Here is an 18,614-nt window from a genome sequence, read left to right on the forward strand (position 1 = left end):
GGAAATGTGAAGCTATTTTGTCCGTGACTCTGGCCGAACAGGTGGAAGGTGTGTGGCTGTGCTGCTCAGGGTGACCTTGTTTTCTGGGATTTCATCTTCGAGTCATCAGTGCTAGGGGGGAAATGCTTTTCTTCCAGGGTGAACTTGTTTTTATACTTTTTAATAATTCTGACAGTTCTGGGAGCTAAAAATTGGGTTATTTCTCATTTTACCAAATGTGCAGCTAAGCTCAGCCAAATTCAGTCATTCATCTATGGAAACAGAACTTATCTAATTACCTGTTCCTTTTTATTTAGTTTTAGCTTTAAAAAAGTAATGGTTCAGTTTTTGCATATGTTAATATTAAAAGCTGTGTGCTGAGGCAAACACAGCTGTGATGTTCTACGGGGAAGATTCTTCCAGAGGGAGGAACATCTGGATGGGGCAGGATTGCTAGACTATAAAGTGGGTACCCCTGCATGCCCAACTCTGGGTCTTTGGGACCTGGTTCCACAGGCAGGGGACAGGTGCTGGGAAGGAGAAAGCTTGCAGGGTTTCAGGAAGCTTGTGGGTTCGGGCACCAGAGGAGTGAGCAGGCTTTGCCAAGCCTTGGTTGGCTGGTGATGGGAAGGGGGAGGTCAGTGGGAGTGAGAAGATTTTCTCCAAAAACATAGGGAGAAGGGGTCATGATGAGGCTTTTCAGGTGGCACCAAAGCCACAAGTGAACAACACATGGCATTTCATGGTCACCGCACTGTACTTCTCCCTCGGCACCAGCAACCACATTGAGTCTCAAGTTGTTAGAGCTAATGGCATCCCTCTCTGTTTCCAATCCTTTTTCAGATTTGTTCATGGAGCCTAAAAATGTGGTCTAGAGTTGAGCCAGCTGTACTTTGGGCAGCCCTCACCTCCATCTCACCCCACCAGGTACTCTTGACTCTTTCTGTTGCTTGGTGAGGCCTGGTAATGGATTTTATTCAGCTAGCTGGCCAGACAGGTAGTAATAGGTGTCCACATCTTTTCCCCTAACCCTTGGGATCAGATGTGCCTCAAAATTTATTTTAGAAAGTTAATACTGTGTGTGCACATCTATTAGTAACAACACTGCAAAATAATGAGATTTATGAAAACTCACACAATGGTAAAAATCATTTTCATGCCAGTTCAGGTTTTGCTGCCAAATAACTTTACGGAAAAACTTTTGGTTTCCAGAGCCTGTTGGGCTTTGGAATTGCAGAAAGGGGACTGTGGGTTTGTATGGGGCCCTTTGTTTGTTTCACTGGGTGTTTGAACACCCCTCTTCCTGTACATTGCCTGAGACCCCTTCCACTGTCAGCTCTAGATGTCCCTAACTAGCAGCCCCACTCTCCCCCACCCTTGTGTTTGGGCCAGTCTTCCGGTTTGGGACAGTAGTCTCCTCAGCAGCCACTACTGAGGATGCAAAACACGGCCGGTTTTCAATCCACAGAAGCCTTCCCTTCCAGGCTCAACATTGGCCATCCCTCCTGGTGTCCCCCTGCTGGCTTTTTGTGTACATTTGGTCTTGTTGGGAACAGAAACAGGCACTTGCCAATCTTTGTTCCTATGGATGGAGGTGGAGCTGACTTAAAGTTATTAAATTCACGAATCCTTACAAGCCACACTTAACATCGAGTGACATAACAAGTGAAAATAGTACCAAGTTGAAAATTTGGAGTTGCATAAAGAACAAGGAGATAGTCACTGCAGCATTGCTTGTGATTTTTCAAAAATCAGCACTTTCTTCTATCCATAGGTACCAATTAGTAATTAAATAAGTTATGGTACATCCACAGGTTCGTTAGGCAGGCAGCTTGACCCAGAACATTCTCCAAGTTAATAGGGTTAAATGAAAAAAGTCGAGTATGATGTACTCGTATTTGTTTTTTAAAAATTCACGTGCGTATAATACAGCATATTTTTGGAGGATTATTTAAGTTGGGAGAGATTTAAAACTGCATTTATGTATCTTTTTGCATCAAACACATGTATGTTCCCTATCTAAATAAGTTTTCCGGACAGTCCCCTTCCCCACATAAAAAATTACTTGTCCTCAGCCTGGCTCTGCTGTTTTGAGCTGGTGGTGATTGTGCTGGAGAAAAGGGTCCGGATTTTCTTTCTTTCACCCCTTCCTGGGCCCCCCAGGCCACAGCTCTGTGTAGCAGCAACCGAGGCCAGGGATGCAGGAGGCGAGTCCCTGCCTTGGGTTTGGACTTGGTGTTCAGTGTATTTTCCATAAATGAAGTAAAGCTTGGTTTTGATGTGATCGAATGGACTTAGCTTTGTGACTGGGCTTCGCTCCTTGAACTTGGCTTGCCCACTTTTAAATAGGAGAGTCTGCCTGGTGGCACCCACTGATAAGGCTTCTGGTTGTCACCAGTCATTCTTCATTTCTATAGTGGGAAACTTAAGAAGCCCTTTTTGGTGGGTGGAGACCTCCTTCTGTTTAAGCCTGAGTTTGTGGGAGGCCAGATGTCCCTAGTCATTTTAAGAGATGTAGGGGGCAAAAAGTCTCAAAAATAAGTTTACAGTGGTTGATATATTTCATTTGGGGCATTTCGATAGTGAGAGGCCTCTCCCTCTACCCTTTGGGCTTACACCTTCACTGATGTGGGCAGTTGTATTTAAAACTAGAAGCTCATTCTTACAGACGTGTGGTGTGTATGAATTCCTCGTCGGATCGCAGGTAGTAGAAAAAGTAGGTTTCCAGAAAGTGCGTACACACACGGTCTTGTTCATTAACAAAGCACTTTATTTAAGCTCTGGCTAAGGTAAACCTGCCCGCTTGGTATTTTTATTTATTTTTTCTTTAACCTCCCCCCTTCCTCTCCTGCTGGGCCCACATTCCTAGGTCTTTGTCTCTTGCCTGGTATTTTAGAAATTTTGGGAGAGGAAGGCAGTGGGTGGGGCCTCCTGGAAGCTGGGGGCAGGGAAGAGGGTGGTCACTTTGCAAGGTCAGAGGTCGAGCCTGCTCCATTCAGCTGGGGCAGCCAGATTGTCGCCAAGCAGGGGTGGGGGAGGTGGGGGTGGGGGCGTGTCTGTGCATCTGCCCGGGAAGCCCCTAACAGGCAGCCCCAGGCCCTGGAATTCCTCCCACCAGAGGCCTGCGCCTTCCCCCCACCTACCCCTTCCTGGAGCCATAGTTCATGGCCTCTGCTACATTTCTGGCCTTGGACCCTCCACACAGCCCTTTCTTTGGAAGACTTGGGTTCCAGTTTATTCTGTCAAAATATCTTGCAGCTGGTTCAGAGAATTGCACCCATGCGCATTGCTACCTATTGACTGTGTTTCACAAGCTCCGAAATGGTGGGCTTTTGACCTTAGAAATTTCAAGTAGAGGAGATGCAGAGCTTCTAAACGGAGGGCAAAGTCTCGCCAAAGTTCTACGCCAACTTTTTGTTAGAAAGTTTATAAAATGGGTCACATTTTCAGTATTTGGACAGTATATTCTTTAAAAAAAAAAAAAAAAAGATTTATTAATTACAAGCACCACGAGGCCATGCTTTTGCTCACCCACAGCTTTTTATGGTCAACTGGCTGGATGCTCCCCACATCCAACCCCAGGGCCACCGGGAACTGCACTTCCAAAGTCACAGTGTGATCTAGTACACCTAGAGCTGCATCGGTCCCATGTGAAATGCCAGGTGGGATTGTATCCAGGGACCCCCTTTGCCCATTTTGGAGCTGCCCAGACTCTCCAGGCTGCACATGTGAGGAGCCTGGTGCCAGGAGCTTCAGGCACCCGCTACCACCCTCTGACCAGGATTTCTTTTCTGGCCACTTCATCCGCAGAATTCCTTAACACCTTCCACTTGTAGGATCCTCATATGCACAGCATTATCCAGGTTCCGGATTTCACAAACCTAAAACCCAGAAAAGTCACCTTAATTCCTGGCAGTTGCACAATTGGCACCTAAAGCCTGGCTTCCTGGCTTGGCCCAGAGTTATTTCCAAGCCTCTGGTTTTGAGGTCGAGATTCCAGAGACAGGGTTCTTGGGATTTCAGGGGTAAGAGGGGGTCTCCTGAGGTACCTAGTCAAACTAGCTCGGTGGTCCCATGACAAGGTAGTGCCAGACTCGGGTGCATAGCCTAAGGTTCTTTGCCATTCAGCTGCATGTACAGATGGATTAGCTGTTGCCCCAAGACAGGACAGCAGGGTGTCTCTATCTAGTCAGTCCACACAGCTGTCCCAACAACAGGTTAGTCCTGAGAAGAGGTAGAGAAGTTTGCTTAACTGTGTAGCAGGAGGGGGCAGGAGACAGAAGGTTCAGCCTGCCTGCTTCATTCTCATTTAAAAGGAACATTCTGATGGGAGGTTTTTCACACTTGCCATTAGCATAGGAGCTATCCCTTTATTCCCATGACAAATGGAGAGAGCAAAGGGAAGGAATGTGGTTGAAACTGGTGGGTGAATTGCTTTAGCATCACATCATTAAAAAAAAAAAAGTCTCCAGGAATTTCCCCCAAATGTATCCAGCTTTGCATCTTTTGGTTAGCATTTAAGGATAGATTGAGAATTTTAGGTTTATCAGATTAGAAAGATGAGCTCCATCTCTACACTGTTGATCTGCTTTTAAAAGTGATTGGTGGGGCAGATGCGGGGTGGAGGGGTTGGGGAGGTGGGCATCTGTAGTACTTTCAACAATATTGATAAATTTTTTTTAAAAAGGTGATTGGTCTTGAGAAGGCAAATTGCTGACCCTTGGTTTCAGTCTACCCTGGCCCCTGGACCTCAGTGCACTCATTGGGTGGCAAAAATGGTAGTAAACTATGAACCTGATCACCTCTTCCCTCTTGTAGAGTCCATAAAATAAAACTTGCTGTGTCAGAGCTATTTCTTTAAAAGTAGGAATGTAATATCCTAAATTTTTTCCTATTTTGGAATCTGAGAGTTCTTAGGAAAGCAGAGTACGTAGCCCATGCCGGGTGCACACACTTCGTTAGCCTGACGTGGAGCAGGCTTGTTCACTGGACTGCGCCGTTTGGGAGATCATTTCCTAGTGGATGTGCTCCATGCCAAGACTTTGATGGGTTAAGAGAAACAGCATTCTCACTGCCTCAGAGCTGTTTCTGTGTGGGACTCCAGCCTAGTAGGAATTTTCTGGCCCTCGGGGCTACCACCAACCCTTTCTCCTTCCTATCTCTGTCAGCCTGGTCTGGACAAGCTCTAGAACCCCTTGGACCTCCAGGGTACCTAGCAAGGTGCTGTGTGCTCTGCATGAGGTGGCCAGTTCCAGGCATGTGTTGGAAGCAATTCTTTAGAAATCTCAGGTCACACACAATACAGTGTATAGATGATGTGTTGTAGAGTTGTGCACTTGAAACCTGTGTGATTTTGGTTACCAGTGTCACTGCAGTAAATTGAAGTTTTTTTTTAAAAAAAGTCTGAGGTTGGCCTCACTGCTCTGTCCTTGCTAGCTGTGTGGCCTTAAGCACCTCACGACCTCTTATCTTCATCTGGGGACTCAGTTTATTGTGCATTGTGTCTGTGAGACAGCCCCCTTGGCCACCACTTCCCTGCCTCCTGTTGTGTGTTGGCTGGCTTTCCCTCACACCCAAGTGCACCAGAGGCAAATTTAAGCTCTACTCTTGAAAGCAATCCAGCAAACATTTACAGACAGTGGTGCTAAGTACCCTGCTCTGTGGAGGGATACGAGACTGGCCCAGTTTCTGTGCCAAGGAGCTGTCGCTCCTGAGAGCTCCTCATTTATCAGCAGGTGGAGGTGGTGCCAACCCTTCCCCTCTTTCCCTCCCAGCATGCTGGGCCCCAGGGAAATAGAGAACATCAGTTCTCTCAGCAGGGACTGCCTCCCAGGGTCAACTCCTTGGAACAACTTGGCAGGAAGAAGAAAGACAAGAAGCTGGCTGACCTTACCACTAGCTTTTTGCCTTCATTCCAGAAGCTTAAGCCCTTAGCTTGCCTGAGTGCCTGGAAAACCATGCTCTGCATGTTGTGCTAATCTCCTAGCTGGGGAGGGTGGTGACAACCTGTGGTGGGGCGGTGATTAATACTGGCCCCTAACCGTGTTTTCACACCCAGAGGCTGGGATTGGCAAGAGAAAATTTCTGGTATATCCTTTCATTTGGACTACCAATCTCAGATGAGGAAAACATAATCTTAAGAACATTTCTGGGTAATTAATCTAAGGGACAGGGAAACATTATGCCTTTGAAGCGTCTCCGTTGAATTTCTGAATGAAACTGGAGTGGAAGGGGGGCAGAGAGCAATTTGTGCTCACAGTTGACTACACTGCTCCCTATCCTTGTGGGGGGGGTGCTTTGTTTTGGGGAAGGGAGTGTTTGGAAGTCAGATCCAGAGCCCCTGTTGCTGTCCTTCCTGTCTCCAGTCCTGCATCTCTCATTAATGCCGACCCCCTCTCTGGTCCCCAGGTGCTGCACCTGTACTGTGATACTTGCTCAGTGCCCATCTGTCGTGAGTGTACAATGGGCCGGCATGGGGGCCACAGCTTCATCTACCTCCAGGAGGCACTGCAGGACTCCCGGGCCCTCACCATCCAGCTGCTGGCTGACGCCCAGCAGGGCCGCCAGGCAATCCAGGTCAGTCCTTCCCCACCCTTCACCTCCTTCCCTTGTTCTTCCCTGCACATAAAACCTTCCCCACTCCCTTTCAGATGGTGTGTGTAGATTACTGAGCAGATGCCAGTGTTTGGGGTCCCTGGAACAATGACCCAAGTGAGCTCATGCGATATGCATGCAGCAGTAACCCCTGGGGCCTGGGGTGGGGGCCTAGGGAGACCTCCTTGAAGTCTGGTACAGATTTGGAAGTGGCCAAAGTTACTGGCCAGTGTAGGCTTGATCCACACACCTAGCCTGGGCCCCCATCACATCATCTGTCTGTTTCCCATCCAGCCCTTCCCAAAACCAGGTGGGCTGCAGAAGGACTAGGAGCTTATAGCTTTTCAGACAGAGACCTTTGCCTATTCAGATTTATTTACAGGTGAGAAATAAGTGAGCATGGGGAATTTCACATAAGGTTCAGAGTCTCAGACTCTTTCCTGGGTGGTAAATTCACATCCTGGTAATTTAGACCCTTGTTTCTGTTGAATCTCCATCCCTGTGGGGTTAGGAAGGACGCTTGTAGCTTTAGGGCACAGCAGAGTTCTCTCCCATAGTCAGGTGAGATCGTGTGCCTACATCTTTAGGAAAATAGTTAAAGAACTGACCATGTGCTCTAAAGAAGGGGCGGAGGGATGGTTTAGATTTTAGTAACATTCGTCCACAGCTATCACATGCCTATGCATGATACTGAAGTAGTCTTTCTGATGAGTCAGATTATCTGATATTCAAGTCCTAAAGTTGGAGGTGTGAGAGTCTGTATATCTGGCATGACTTATTCTGTCGTATTCTTATGCCTTTGGAGTGTCTCTTGGTTGCTGTTAAATCTCATTTGTCAGCATCCCCACTGGTGCATAGTTCTATTTTATTTCTGTTCTATCTTAGTGACCCTGTGTCCAGTGAATGAAGTGGTTTGTGATTTCCATTCTTATGCCACTACAGTTAGGACCTTCTCAAGTGCCTACCCTGTAGGCTTCTCTCTAAGACACCATCACCTTGGGGGTTTTAAAGAACTGCTGATGTCACCCTGGCCATAGTGGCTTAGTTGGTTGGGCATCATCTGTGCACCAAAAGGTTGCTGATTTGATTCCCAGTCAAAGCACATGCCCGGGGTTTCGGGCTTGATCCCCCAGTGGGGGACATGCAGGAGGCAGCCGATCAATGACCCTCTCATCATTGATGGTTTTCTCTCTCTTTCTCTCTCTCCTTCTCCCTTCCTCTCTCTGAAATCAATAAAGACATTTTTTTTTATCTTAAAATAAATAAAACAACATATTTCAGTACACAACTTCTGTACAATCAAAAAATAAAACAGTAAAACAACAAAATACATGGTGTTTCGTTTGCAGTGCATGACAGATGATTAACATCTTTAGTCATAAATGAGTTAGTAGTGTTTTCTTTTAAGGTGAGACTGAGGCAAAACTTTCAGATTTATTGAGGAAAACATGGACGATAAATTGCACCAGTGTAAAGTGCACACCGTACATTTGATATGTATTTCACCCATGAAAACACCACCATCAAGATATGAACATATCTATCACCTCCAAAAGTTTTCTTGTAATCCTTAGGGTAATCCCCTCCTCCCTGCTCCGATTTCCCCATGCAACCACTCATCTGCTTTTTGTCATCGATTAAGATTTTGTTTCGTTTTCATGAGTTAGGAAATGAATTTAGTGATCAGTAACAGGCCTTCACTCTGCTCCCAGAAATTAGTGCTTTCAATAAATACTCAAGGTTTTAATCTCTCCTATTAAAAAAAAAAAAAAGATACAGCTAGTGATTGGAGAACTCTTTAACTCTACCCCATCATTCTTAGGTGTTGACATTTACCCCTAAGGCTCAAAATGGCTGCTGGAGCGCAAGACATTGCAAATCTATGTTGCGGCCAGTTGAGAGGATGCAGGCATGCTATGCTCCCGCCTTTTATAGCGCTGTCCCTTAAGCTTTGCACAGCACTTTAACACTTATATTCATTGGCCAGAAACCCAATGTTATGACATCAGTTTCCAAGGGAGTTTTATCCAAACTCACTACAGTCTTAAATAAGAGTTTCTGTTACTTTTCATCTGACAGTGGTAGTAAGTTGGTCGTAGTACTAAAGTGAAATGGATGTTGCAGACAGCCAGCTATCGTCTCCCTACCCTTTTCCTTCTGTTTTCCTTCCATTATGTCTTTTATCATCCTAACGACTCACCTGCAGACACTCTTGTTTGCCATGGCGGAAAGTTACCAAGATGAATGCTGAATGCTTACTACCTCTTGTGAACTAATATAAGCTATCCCAAAAAGGAGATGAAGGGGACATTTTTTTTTTTCTATTACAAATATGGAAATGGAAGAACAAAATTAATTGCTTGGCCCGAGAAACCAGACCTCTTTAACCATAGGCCTTCCCTTTTTGTCAGTAAGCACTAACAGACCTGTTTACTGAGCTCCTGCTTTGTTCCAGGCACTGAAATAGGTACTTTCTGCATACATAGTAGTGCTTTTATGGTGTGGGCGTCATTCTTTCCATTTTGCAAAGAGAATGTTTTGCTCCAGAGAGATTAACCTCAAATAACCTGCCAGAGGTACACTGCAGTTTGAATCCAAAACTAATAAGCAGGTGTTCTCTCTCTAGCTCCCCACCCCCCTCTTGTGTATGTGCGCCCCCCCCCCCCCAAACACCCCAAATATGAGGAAAAACTATGGTCGAAGAACTTTAATACACCTTGACCTAATTAAAAAATTTCCCATGCTGTCTTAATTAGGACTCTTGGTGGCAGCTGACTAAAAGGGAATGAATGGTCTCAGGTGACCAGGTAGAAGAATATGGATGGATCAGGCTTCAGGTATCCAGGGACGCAGACCTTGGTGCCAGCACTCAGTCACTTAGCTCTGTCCCTCTCTCCGTGGTAACCTCGATCTTGCTAATGGATGGACCTGGGCTTATCCGTGCAGTGCAGAGAAGGGTGGGCTCAAGTGGAGATCTCTTCAGCTCTGCACTGTTCCAGCAAGCCGTCCTCAGGGCAGGAATGGGTTTCCTTCCCCCCTACCCTACCCTTTTTGGGTGGGGGAAGGAGGCTGGAACACCCATATGTAAAATCCTGGGGAAGGGCCCCCGACTGGCCTGGCTTCCTTCGTTCCTCCTTGGGCACAGTGGTTGGAGGCACTGTTGGTAGGGAGCTTCCTTTGGACCAAATGAACGATCATTTAACACATCCCCAAAGTAAAGGATACCAGGCAGCCAAATCTGCAGGTAGGCTTAAATCCTTATCAGCTTTACACCACTTTTAAATGAGTATCAGTATCCCAGAATTATATCTTACAATGTGTCTGGGCTCAGTAAAATTTGGGGATTGGGTGTTTTAATTTCCATTTAAGAGCTTTTGTTTAGAAAAACTTTTTCAGAAGCTCCATTCCCTTTCTTCAGCCGGGGACTTCTGTCTTACTAGTTCCCCTTCTGTAATTGGAGATAATATGCACTCACTCGAGGCTCAGCAGAGATGTTTGTGCCTTTTCCCCTCGTCATTTCTGGACCCTGAATAATACCACTGATCCTTGTTTATGTGTTTGTGTTGGTGCCAGAAGGCTTGAGATTTATATTGGCTCCTTTCCTGTAATAAATAAGCAGCCCCGTATTGTGTGCAGTTTGTGTATTAACCTCCCTGGTGAGGTCATCTTGTCTTGGACACCTCTTTCTCCCTCCCATCCTGATGTCCGCATCAACTTCTGTTCAAGGTTAGCTTTTGTGTAAGCTTCTAATAAATTCCTAGATGGGAAGAGAGTATATTAAAAAGGCACATCTCTCCCACTGACTCTCCAATGTTAAATTACAAGTATTGTATGTACAGTTGACTGTGAACCACAGTTCGTAAGTTATGATTCTGAGAGAATCACAACTTGGTTATATTTAGCTCAAGAGTCTTAGTTCTAGAAAAACCACTGAGAATTAAATCCTTCAGTTAATTCTAGATAGTCCGGTAAAGGGAACTTACCTTGATGAGAGTCTAGAGTCACCCACAACAATGAAAGCATGGTAAATGTCTGCCATGTACCTTATCATTTTTATTGCTTTTTAGAACATTCTATTATTTTGACTCTTCCTGAAAGTAAACATTCTGGTCACCTGTGTAAGTAGAGGATTTTATAATTCCTCTACTGGGGATATTCCTAAGCAGGATCAGGGATATAGTTGCTCTCCACCTGAGAGAGCCTTGATTCTTTAATTGCTGTATTTCTTTATCACATTTAAGATGCCATTGAGTGTAAGATGCACATTTATTTTATATAAGATGCGTTTTTATTTTATATATAACTAATAAAGAGAAAAAACCCTGATAATTTTAAATCATAATTTCAAAGATAGTAAATGTGATTAAAATTATATTTAACGTGCACTACAGTATTTTCTATGTCTAGTATGCTCGCCTGTGAGTTTATGGGTGATACGCTCTTTGCACTATTATTATCTTCTGACTATCAGTGCACTATAAATACCAGCCATTTGGCCACTAGCGGTCGTTCTCCGTATCAGACGTCTCTGCACTAGGAAACACTCACACTCAGGGTCCTCAGTACTAAGTGGCCATCACTTGAGTCACATGCACTGACTGATTCACTTGCCCAGGTTGAGACCCTCAAATTTCAAATGTTTGATTGGATCTATTAACATATAATAACATTTTTTTTCTCAAGTCCCATGTTTGTTGATTTTTTGTTGTTTAACTGCAAAGTGTGTTTGTGTTTTCAAAGTTTACCCAGTCCCTTCCCCACTGGCATTTTCCCCAAACCACCTGGCTCTTGTCTCCTTCAAAGGCCCTGCCGTCGTAATGGGAACTAGTTCGGCAGGTCCTCGTCTGCACATCTTGGAATGCGCAGTGCTCAACTGGATTGAGTACTGTTTGGAGAGCAAAGATCCATTTTGTCTGCAACATAAGGCTTTTATGACTCCTAGCCCTAGGATTGATATTATCTTGGATGTTTGGGGATGACTGAGATTATAGTGATACATTTCACTCCTTCCACCTGCTTGAAAAATGGAAGAAACAGGAGTTCCACACCCAAGGGCTTGCAGGGGTCTGGCAGGATATGAGGGAGCAAGCCTAGCTAGGAGACAGTAGGGGGAGAGGTGAGTAGACAGCGCATGTTAACTCCCGTGGGCCCCCCAAGCAAAGGGGGTGGTCATTGCTCTCCCAGGCAGTTCTTGCCCTGCAGGAATGTTAGGCTGTTGTTTCCATACCTTGCGATCTTTATGGAAAATCAGTTTGGTAAATAATAGGACATTGGTATAAAGAGAAAGCAGTTTGCCACCTCTGCTGACCATTGAGGAAACATTAAGCACTATTACGGGCATAGGCTTGGTTGAGAATCTTTCCTTGCCTTTTCCTAGTGTCTGGTGGTTCCCAGCAATCTTCAGTGTTCCTTGGCACTCCCATTTCTGCCTGTCTTCACACAGCCTTCATTTTGTGTGTCTGTGTCTCTGTCTTCACTTGGCCTCGTGGATACAAGTCACTGGATTTAATACTCATCTTAATATCTGCAAAGACCTTATTTCTAACGAAGATCACATTCTGAGGTTTTAGATGCACCTGAATTTGATGGGAAAGGGACCAGTATCTAACCCAGTACAGTTACCCAGTGCTTTGATTAACATGGTTATGTCCATAAACATGAGCAAATTAAAAACGTATAGATGATTGTTCCTGTTACAACATGAACTGTGGTACTTCTCCCCCACTTAGTTTGATATATGTGTTCCATATTCTGGAAATTTCTCAGTCCAGGCACACGGATGGTTGGTCACCCACAACCAATTGCTGAACCCAGGTCAGGCTCCTAACTCTTTAGTTTCCCCAGGCCCCTCCTGGTTCAGGACACCTGCTCTGAAACTACTGCACCATCAGCAGTTAGCTTGGAATCCCTGATTTAATACCTCAGTATCTCAAAGAAATCCTTGTGGCTTTTGAAGACGTGTCATGCAATATTAACGAAGACACGAGGCCTTCTGTCTGGATTAATTTTTTATGAACAATAATACGTCTGATTAAACTGGCTGATTTACTCGAGCTGGTGGTACAGGGTGGGGTATGTGGGGTGTGTCGATAGTCTCTGACCACAGGGCACGGTTTCTTAGGTGACCAGTATTCCCAGTATGCACTTGGCGTTGGTTCTGGCTGGAAATGACATGACGGGAAGGTGATGAATAACCGCTGGCCCGCAGCCTACTGCATACGCTCACGTGAGGGATGTGCCCCGCCTTTGGGGCTTCCCCCAGGCAGGCAGTAAGGCCAGAAAGTCTGTGGGAAGTTGCTCGTGTGCCCAGGGTAGTACATTTCACATCTGATCCTTATTTCCAGTTTTCGGCTGCGACCCAGCTACACTGGTTTCACTGTGTTAGAGTATCTCTTAATAGTCCTGACATTCACTGTGTAGGTGCCATTTCTCATACAAAGAAATCTGGCGCTTGCCAGCAACTCCTTCAGTTACATGTCAGACAGGTGCCATTCTCTCCCTAAAGTGTCTGCTTTCTTTCCAAGGCAGTGGATCAAGCGGTCTAGGGGCCCAGGGTGTTAGCTTTTCAGATCTTGGGGGGGGGAGGGGGGGACCAGACTTTAGTGTTTTGTCTGAAGTGTATGAAGGTCCTAATGCCATAGGATTGGATTGTTTTTTGTTTTCCAGCTGAGCATCGAGCAGGCCCAGACGGTGGCAGAACAGGTGGAGATGAAGGCCAAGGTGGTACAGTCGGAGGTCAAAGCCGTGACGGCAAGGCATAAGAAGGCCCTGGAGGAGCGGGAGTGCGAGCTGCTGTGGAAGGTAATGGACAGAGCATGGCCACCCCCAGTGTGGGCCGCCCCAGCCGGCCAGCATTTCTTCCGTGAACCACATGTCAGATCCTGGACCCCAGCTCTAAATTTAGAGTACTTGGTCGTTTTCCAGTGGTCGTTGGCAGAAAAATTTAGGGATCCCTGGAACCTTATGGGTGCTCTCGGGGCAGTAAAACAACAAGAAGCCTTTTCAGAACTAGTCGGGTACCAAGACTGGAAGGCGTCCCAAGTTCTCTATGGCACACACGCTCAGAAGGAGTCAGTAAGAGGGAACAATCGAAACCGTTGTTATGAAAGCAGGCTGGTAGGAAACACCCTTATTTTTGGTGTCCTGGCTGGTTGCACTTCCTGAACCCTGCCTCTGGAAAGCCAGTTTTCCACTTGTGAGGGCAGTGAGCGTGTGCCCTTTCTTCCTGTTGGAGCAGGAAGGAGTGCTGAGCACACTGGTGTGCTGTTTAGATAAAAAATATGCTGGAAAGATGGTCTAATCTCTTATCCCCACTCAGAGGGAAGAGGGCAATATGCCTGTGCCACATGCTGGTTCCAGTATAATTACATTCTCTGAACACAAGTAAGCCCACGTACATAGCTGATTAATTAAAGAGGGTGCACTTAGGTGTGTGCATGCTTGTTTTGATCATCCAAATTATACAATGGTAGAGATGGCATCTGAACTTCTGAAAGTGACCCTCACCAAGCACTATTCCCTAAAATGTTCTCTGGAAGGCTACCTTGGATCTTGCATTTTCCATTTTGTTAGCTCCTAACTAGCTGCTTGCTTCTGACCTCTTGAGGAATATGGCTCAGTTGCTCTTTGACGAGAAGAGAAAGACTCCATGGGTGGAAAAAAGTCCAAGATTTAATTCAGCACATATTTTATTTAGGCACCTATGTGGCCCTGACATGGTTTCAGACACTCAGATGTCCCCATGGTCTGTCAAGTCTCATGCCACCCACGAATGTTAATTATAACTGCAAGGGGCCCACTTCTTGCAACCTGAGAGCTGCGTGGTGAACTCTGCCACAAACTTGCTCTTCTGGATTTGCCGATGAAAAGGCCTTTGTGCATTTCTGCAGATCTCACCTAAGTTACCCTCCCTCCTGCAAGGCTGACTCACAGCCCCTTCTGAAGGCAGTTCTCTTTCAGGAGGAATGGGAAGCAAGTTTTTAGTCTAGGAGAAGCAAATTTGGAAAATGCGTCCATTTCATCATGCAATAAACTTTGTCTCTACTTGCCTAAAAACTCATTCTCAGATTTCTCCCAGCATAGGCTTGCTCGTTCGGGACACACTCAGTCCCATTTATCTTTGCTTTTTGCTATGGTACCTCACCCCAAATCATATGGGAACCCCTTCTGTTTTATTAATAATTTTTCTGCTCCCGCCCAGCACGTCTCCTGCCTATCTCTGCCCTTGGCACCTTTTTGTTATAATGTTTTGGTGTTTTTACATCTCGGTTATTGAACATTGAGATACTTGAGTTCCCAGTGAATCAGTTTTATGGATGCACCTTTCATTCTGTAGCTTATAATTTTCCAGTGGACATGGCTTACTAGCTGAGGGACCAGAACCAAAGCCTGGAGGTTTGGTTCAGTACAAGACTGAAGGACAAAGCCTCTCTTTGATCTGTCCCCACAAGGGCCTCTCTGCACTTACGTGTCCTGCTTCTAGAGTGGACAGATGACAAAGCATGTGAATGGGTCAGAAATCATATCATCCCAAAGGAAAAATTCGATTAAGATCCAGGCTTCCCGGCAGTGGACCCTTATTCTGAAATAGGCTTTCTGTAGTTTTCAGATCAGTAGAGCACTCCGTAGGCCCTTTGCAAAGCACTGTGAACCAACTGGGTGACCTGTGTATCTGGAACAGTTCCTCAGCCCTTTTTTACCTTTGGATTTTGCTGTGTTTGAAGAGTACAGACCAGCTGTTTCTGTGGATTGTCGCTCAGCATGGGTTTGTCTGAGGCTCCCTCCTGACTAGGGTCAGGTTTTGTGTTTTCTGCGCTTGGTTCTAAGCCTCTGTGTCCTCTTGCTGTTCTCACCTTTCCCTCCAGGTAGAGAAGATCCGCCAGGTGAAGGCCAAGTCTCTGTACCTGCAGGTGGAGAAGCTGCGGCAGAACCTCAACAAGCTCGAGAGCACCATCAGTGCCGTCCAGCAGGTACTGGAGGAGGGGAGGGCGCTGGACATCCTGCTGGCCCGAGACCGCATGCTGGCCCAGGTGCAGGAGCTGAAGACGGTGCGCAGCTTCCTGCAGCCCCAGGAAGACGACCGGGTCATGTTCACGCCCCCAGACCAGGCACTGTACCTCGCCATCAAGTCCTTCGGCTTTGTCAGCAGCGGGGCCTTCGCACCACTCACCAAGGCCACCGGCGATGGCCTCAAGCGGGCTCTTCAGGGTAAGGTGGCCACCTTCACTGTCATTGGCTACGACCACGACGGGGAGCCTCGTCTCTCAGGAGGCGACCTAATGTCAGCTGTGGTCCTGGGCCCTGATGGCAACCTGTTTGGGGCGGAGGTGAGCGATCAGCAGAACGGGACTTACCTGGTGAGCTACCGGCCCCAGCTGGAGGGCGAGCACCTGGTGTCGGTCACCTTGTGCAACCAGCACATCGAGAACAGCCCCTTCAAGGTGGTGGTCAAGTCGGGCCGCAGCTACGTAGGCATCGGGCTCCCGGGCCTCACCTTCGGCAGCGAGGGCGACAGCGATGGGAAACTCTGCCGCCCTTGGGGTGTGAGTGTGGACAAGGAGGGCTACATCGTGGTCGCCGACCGCAGCAACAACCGCATCCAGGTGTTCAAGCCCTGCGGCACCTTCCACCACAAATTTGGCACCCTGGGCTCTCGGCCCGGGCAGTTTGACCGGCCAGCCGGGGTGGCCTGTGACGCCTCCCGCAGGATCGTGGTGGCCGACAAGGACAATCATCGAATCCAGGTCTTCACCTTTGAGGGTCAGTTCCTCCTCAAGTTTGGTGAGAAAGGAACCAAGAATGGGCAGTTCAACTACCCTTGGGATGTGGCGGTGAATTCTGAGGGCAAGATCCTCGTCTCTGATACTCGGAACCACCGGATCCAGCTGTTTGGGCCCGATGGAGTCTTCCTGAATAAGTATGGCTTCGAGGGGGCTCTCTGGAAGCACTTTGACTCCCCTCGGGGTGTGGCCTTCAACCATGAGGGCCACTTGGTGGTCACCGACTTCAACAACCACCGGCTCCTGGTCATTCATCCCGATTGCCAGTCCGCACGCTTCCTGGGCTCAGAGGGCACCGGCAATGGGCAGTTCCTGCGCCCGCAGGGCGTGGCCGTGGACCAGGAGGGGCGCATCATTGTGGCCGATTCCAGGAACCACCGGGTACAGATGTTCGAGTCCAACGGCAGCTTCCTGTGCAAGTTTGGCGCTCAGGGCAGTGGCTTTGGGCAGATGGACCGCCCCTCCGGCATCGCCGTCACGCCCGATGGGATGATCGTCGTGGTCGACTTTGGCAACAATCGAATTCTCATCTTCTAATCACATTTTCTAGGCTTCTGTGTTTGGGGTGTGCATGTCTCTCTTTCTCTTTCTCTCTTCCCCCCCCCCCCCTTTGAATTTCAAAGAAGAAACAGTCTCAGGGAAATTTCTTTTTTTCTTTTGTTTAAAGAGAACAAGAAAAGTACAACATTGCCTAAGTCCTACCTCATCTTTATTTTTTTACAGATGAATGTACTTGTCTTCTCTGCAGGGATTGAGCCTGTGAAGTGATGATTTCTATCTACCTCATAAATCTTTGCATTTACTCCTCCAGCAGGCCCTCTGCCCGCCTCCCACCCTCAACTCCGTGGGGCTCACGTTTCCCTCTCCCCCTCCCCGGGGCGTGACACGCACAAGCCTAGCGTCTCGATGGCCGGGAGGGCACTGGATGTGTGCAGTGGGCTAGTATTCTGTAGATTGAGCCAAGGAAAACACGAAAAAAACTACTAAGTAAAAACACAAAAAAGTATAAAACATGGGAAAATAGGATTTTAAATGCTTAATTATAGAGTATTTGTGTTCTTGAGAATACTGTGTTTATGGGGTTAGATTGTCTTGTGTGATCTGGATCTTTTTTGGGAAAACCTTTTTTTTCTTCTTTTTTTAAAATGCTGCAATGGAGAACTTTCCTAATGTTCTCCTGTTATACCTTAGTGCGCCTCTCATCCTGTTCAGCAACTTTTCTTGTTCCTAGAAGATGTGGCTGGGGCTTGCTAGCCAAGAAAAGCGGACTCGCGTTCCTTCTGTAGGGTATGGATGGGGTCCCCGCTCTTTCCAAGGTCGGGACCCACCAGGTTAGTAGAGCTGAAGGCGATGCACCACCTCCCGGAGAACCTCTCTCTTCCTACTTGTGTTTCTAGAGATAATACAGGTAGCTCAGGATTTTTGGTTAAAAGTATTCTCAGAAGTTAAGTACTTTCAGTTTGCTGTAGGTTATAAAGAGCTAAGTGGAAGGAAGAAGAAAGTGAACCTCGTCCTCAGGAGGGTTTCGGACGTGGCCTGGTGGGAGGATGAGCCTGTGCCGAGGCAGGCAGTTGGGAACATAAGAAAGAAGCAGGTCACCCCAGACTCTTCCGGACTCTGCAAGGCGGTGGGGGCGCGGGGGCCGATCCCCGACCCTGATGGAATGTTCTGTTAATGGAGGCATTTCTTTTCCTAAGGAGAGTAGGCAAAGGAATGAACTTTTCTTTTTAAAAGCACAATTTTTTTCCTGCTTTGGAAGTTCAGGGAAATAGAATATTTGAAAGTCCAATGAATAGGAACAGCCCATCCCTACACCCTCTGCTCGGGTCTCTTTTACAGAGTGGTCTGCTCCCGGGCCATGCCGTAGGACCTCATGGTTAATGCGCTCCCTCCCTCCCCCCCCAGGCCTTTGAATGTAAAGGATTTGTAAACTAAATTGCTCCAACTTGAAATGTAGGACTTACTATCTTTTCTTAAGCCTCTGTCTCGGTACCAAAGAATGAAAATTGAAGCCAGGCTCCACTGCAGAACCGTGGGATGGCGTCAGTCACTTTACAGGGTTGGTTCGTAGTAACCTGGACTTGGGTACAAAACCTTGTGCTTCTGGGCATTGTCTTTTAAGTGAAAAATCGGTGGAGCTGATACCCTGCTTGTCAGAACCCACATGGGTCTTCCTGCATTTCCTGCAAATACTGGAATAAAAACCAAATTAGAGAATTGCACAGCTCAGGAGAAAGGCAGGCCCTCAGAAGCCAGGGGCTT

At 47.0% G+C, this 18,614-nt stretch overlaps 1 protein-coding gene across 1 annotated transcript in view; it reads left to right on the plus strand.

The window, feature by feature from the left end:
- Positions 1–16,936, plus strand: part of TRIM71 (tripartite motif containing 71) — a 53,640-nt gene extending 36,704 nt beyond the window's left edge. Inside the window, exons 2-4 of the mRNA XM_081160583.1 lie at positions 6,388–6,555; positions 13,240–13,374; positions 15,438–16,936. Of these exons, the coding sequence (XP_081016709.1) occupies positions 6,388–6,555; positions 13,240–13,374; positions 15,438–16,889 (1,755 nt within the window). The 3' untranslated portion in view covers positions 16,890–16,936. The remainder of the gene's footprint in view (positions 1–6,387; positions 6,556–13,239; positions 13,375–15,437) is intronic.
- The last annotated feature ends 1,678 nt before the right edge of the window (positions 16,937–18,614 follow it).

Source organism: Miniopterus schreibersii, assembly GCF_964146895.1.
Source record: "Miniopterus schreibersii genome assembly, chromosome: 15".
Classification (NCBI taxonomy): Eukaryota; Metazoa; Chordata; class Mammalia; order Chiroptera; family Miniopteridae; genus Miniopterus; species Miniopterus schreibersii.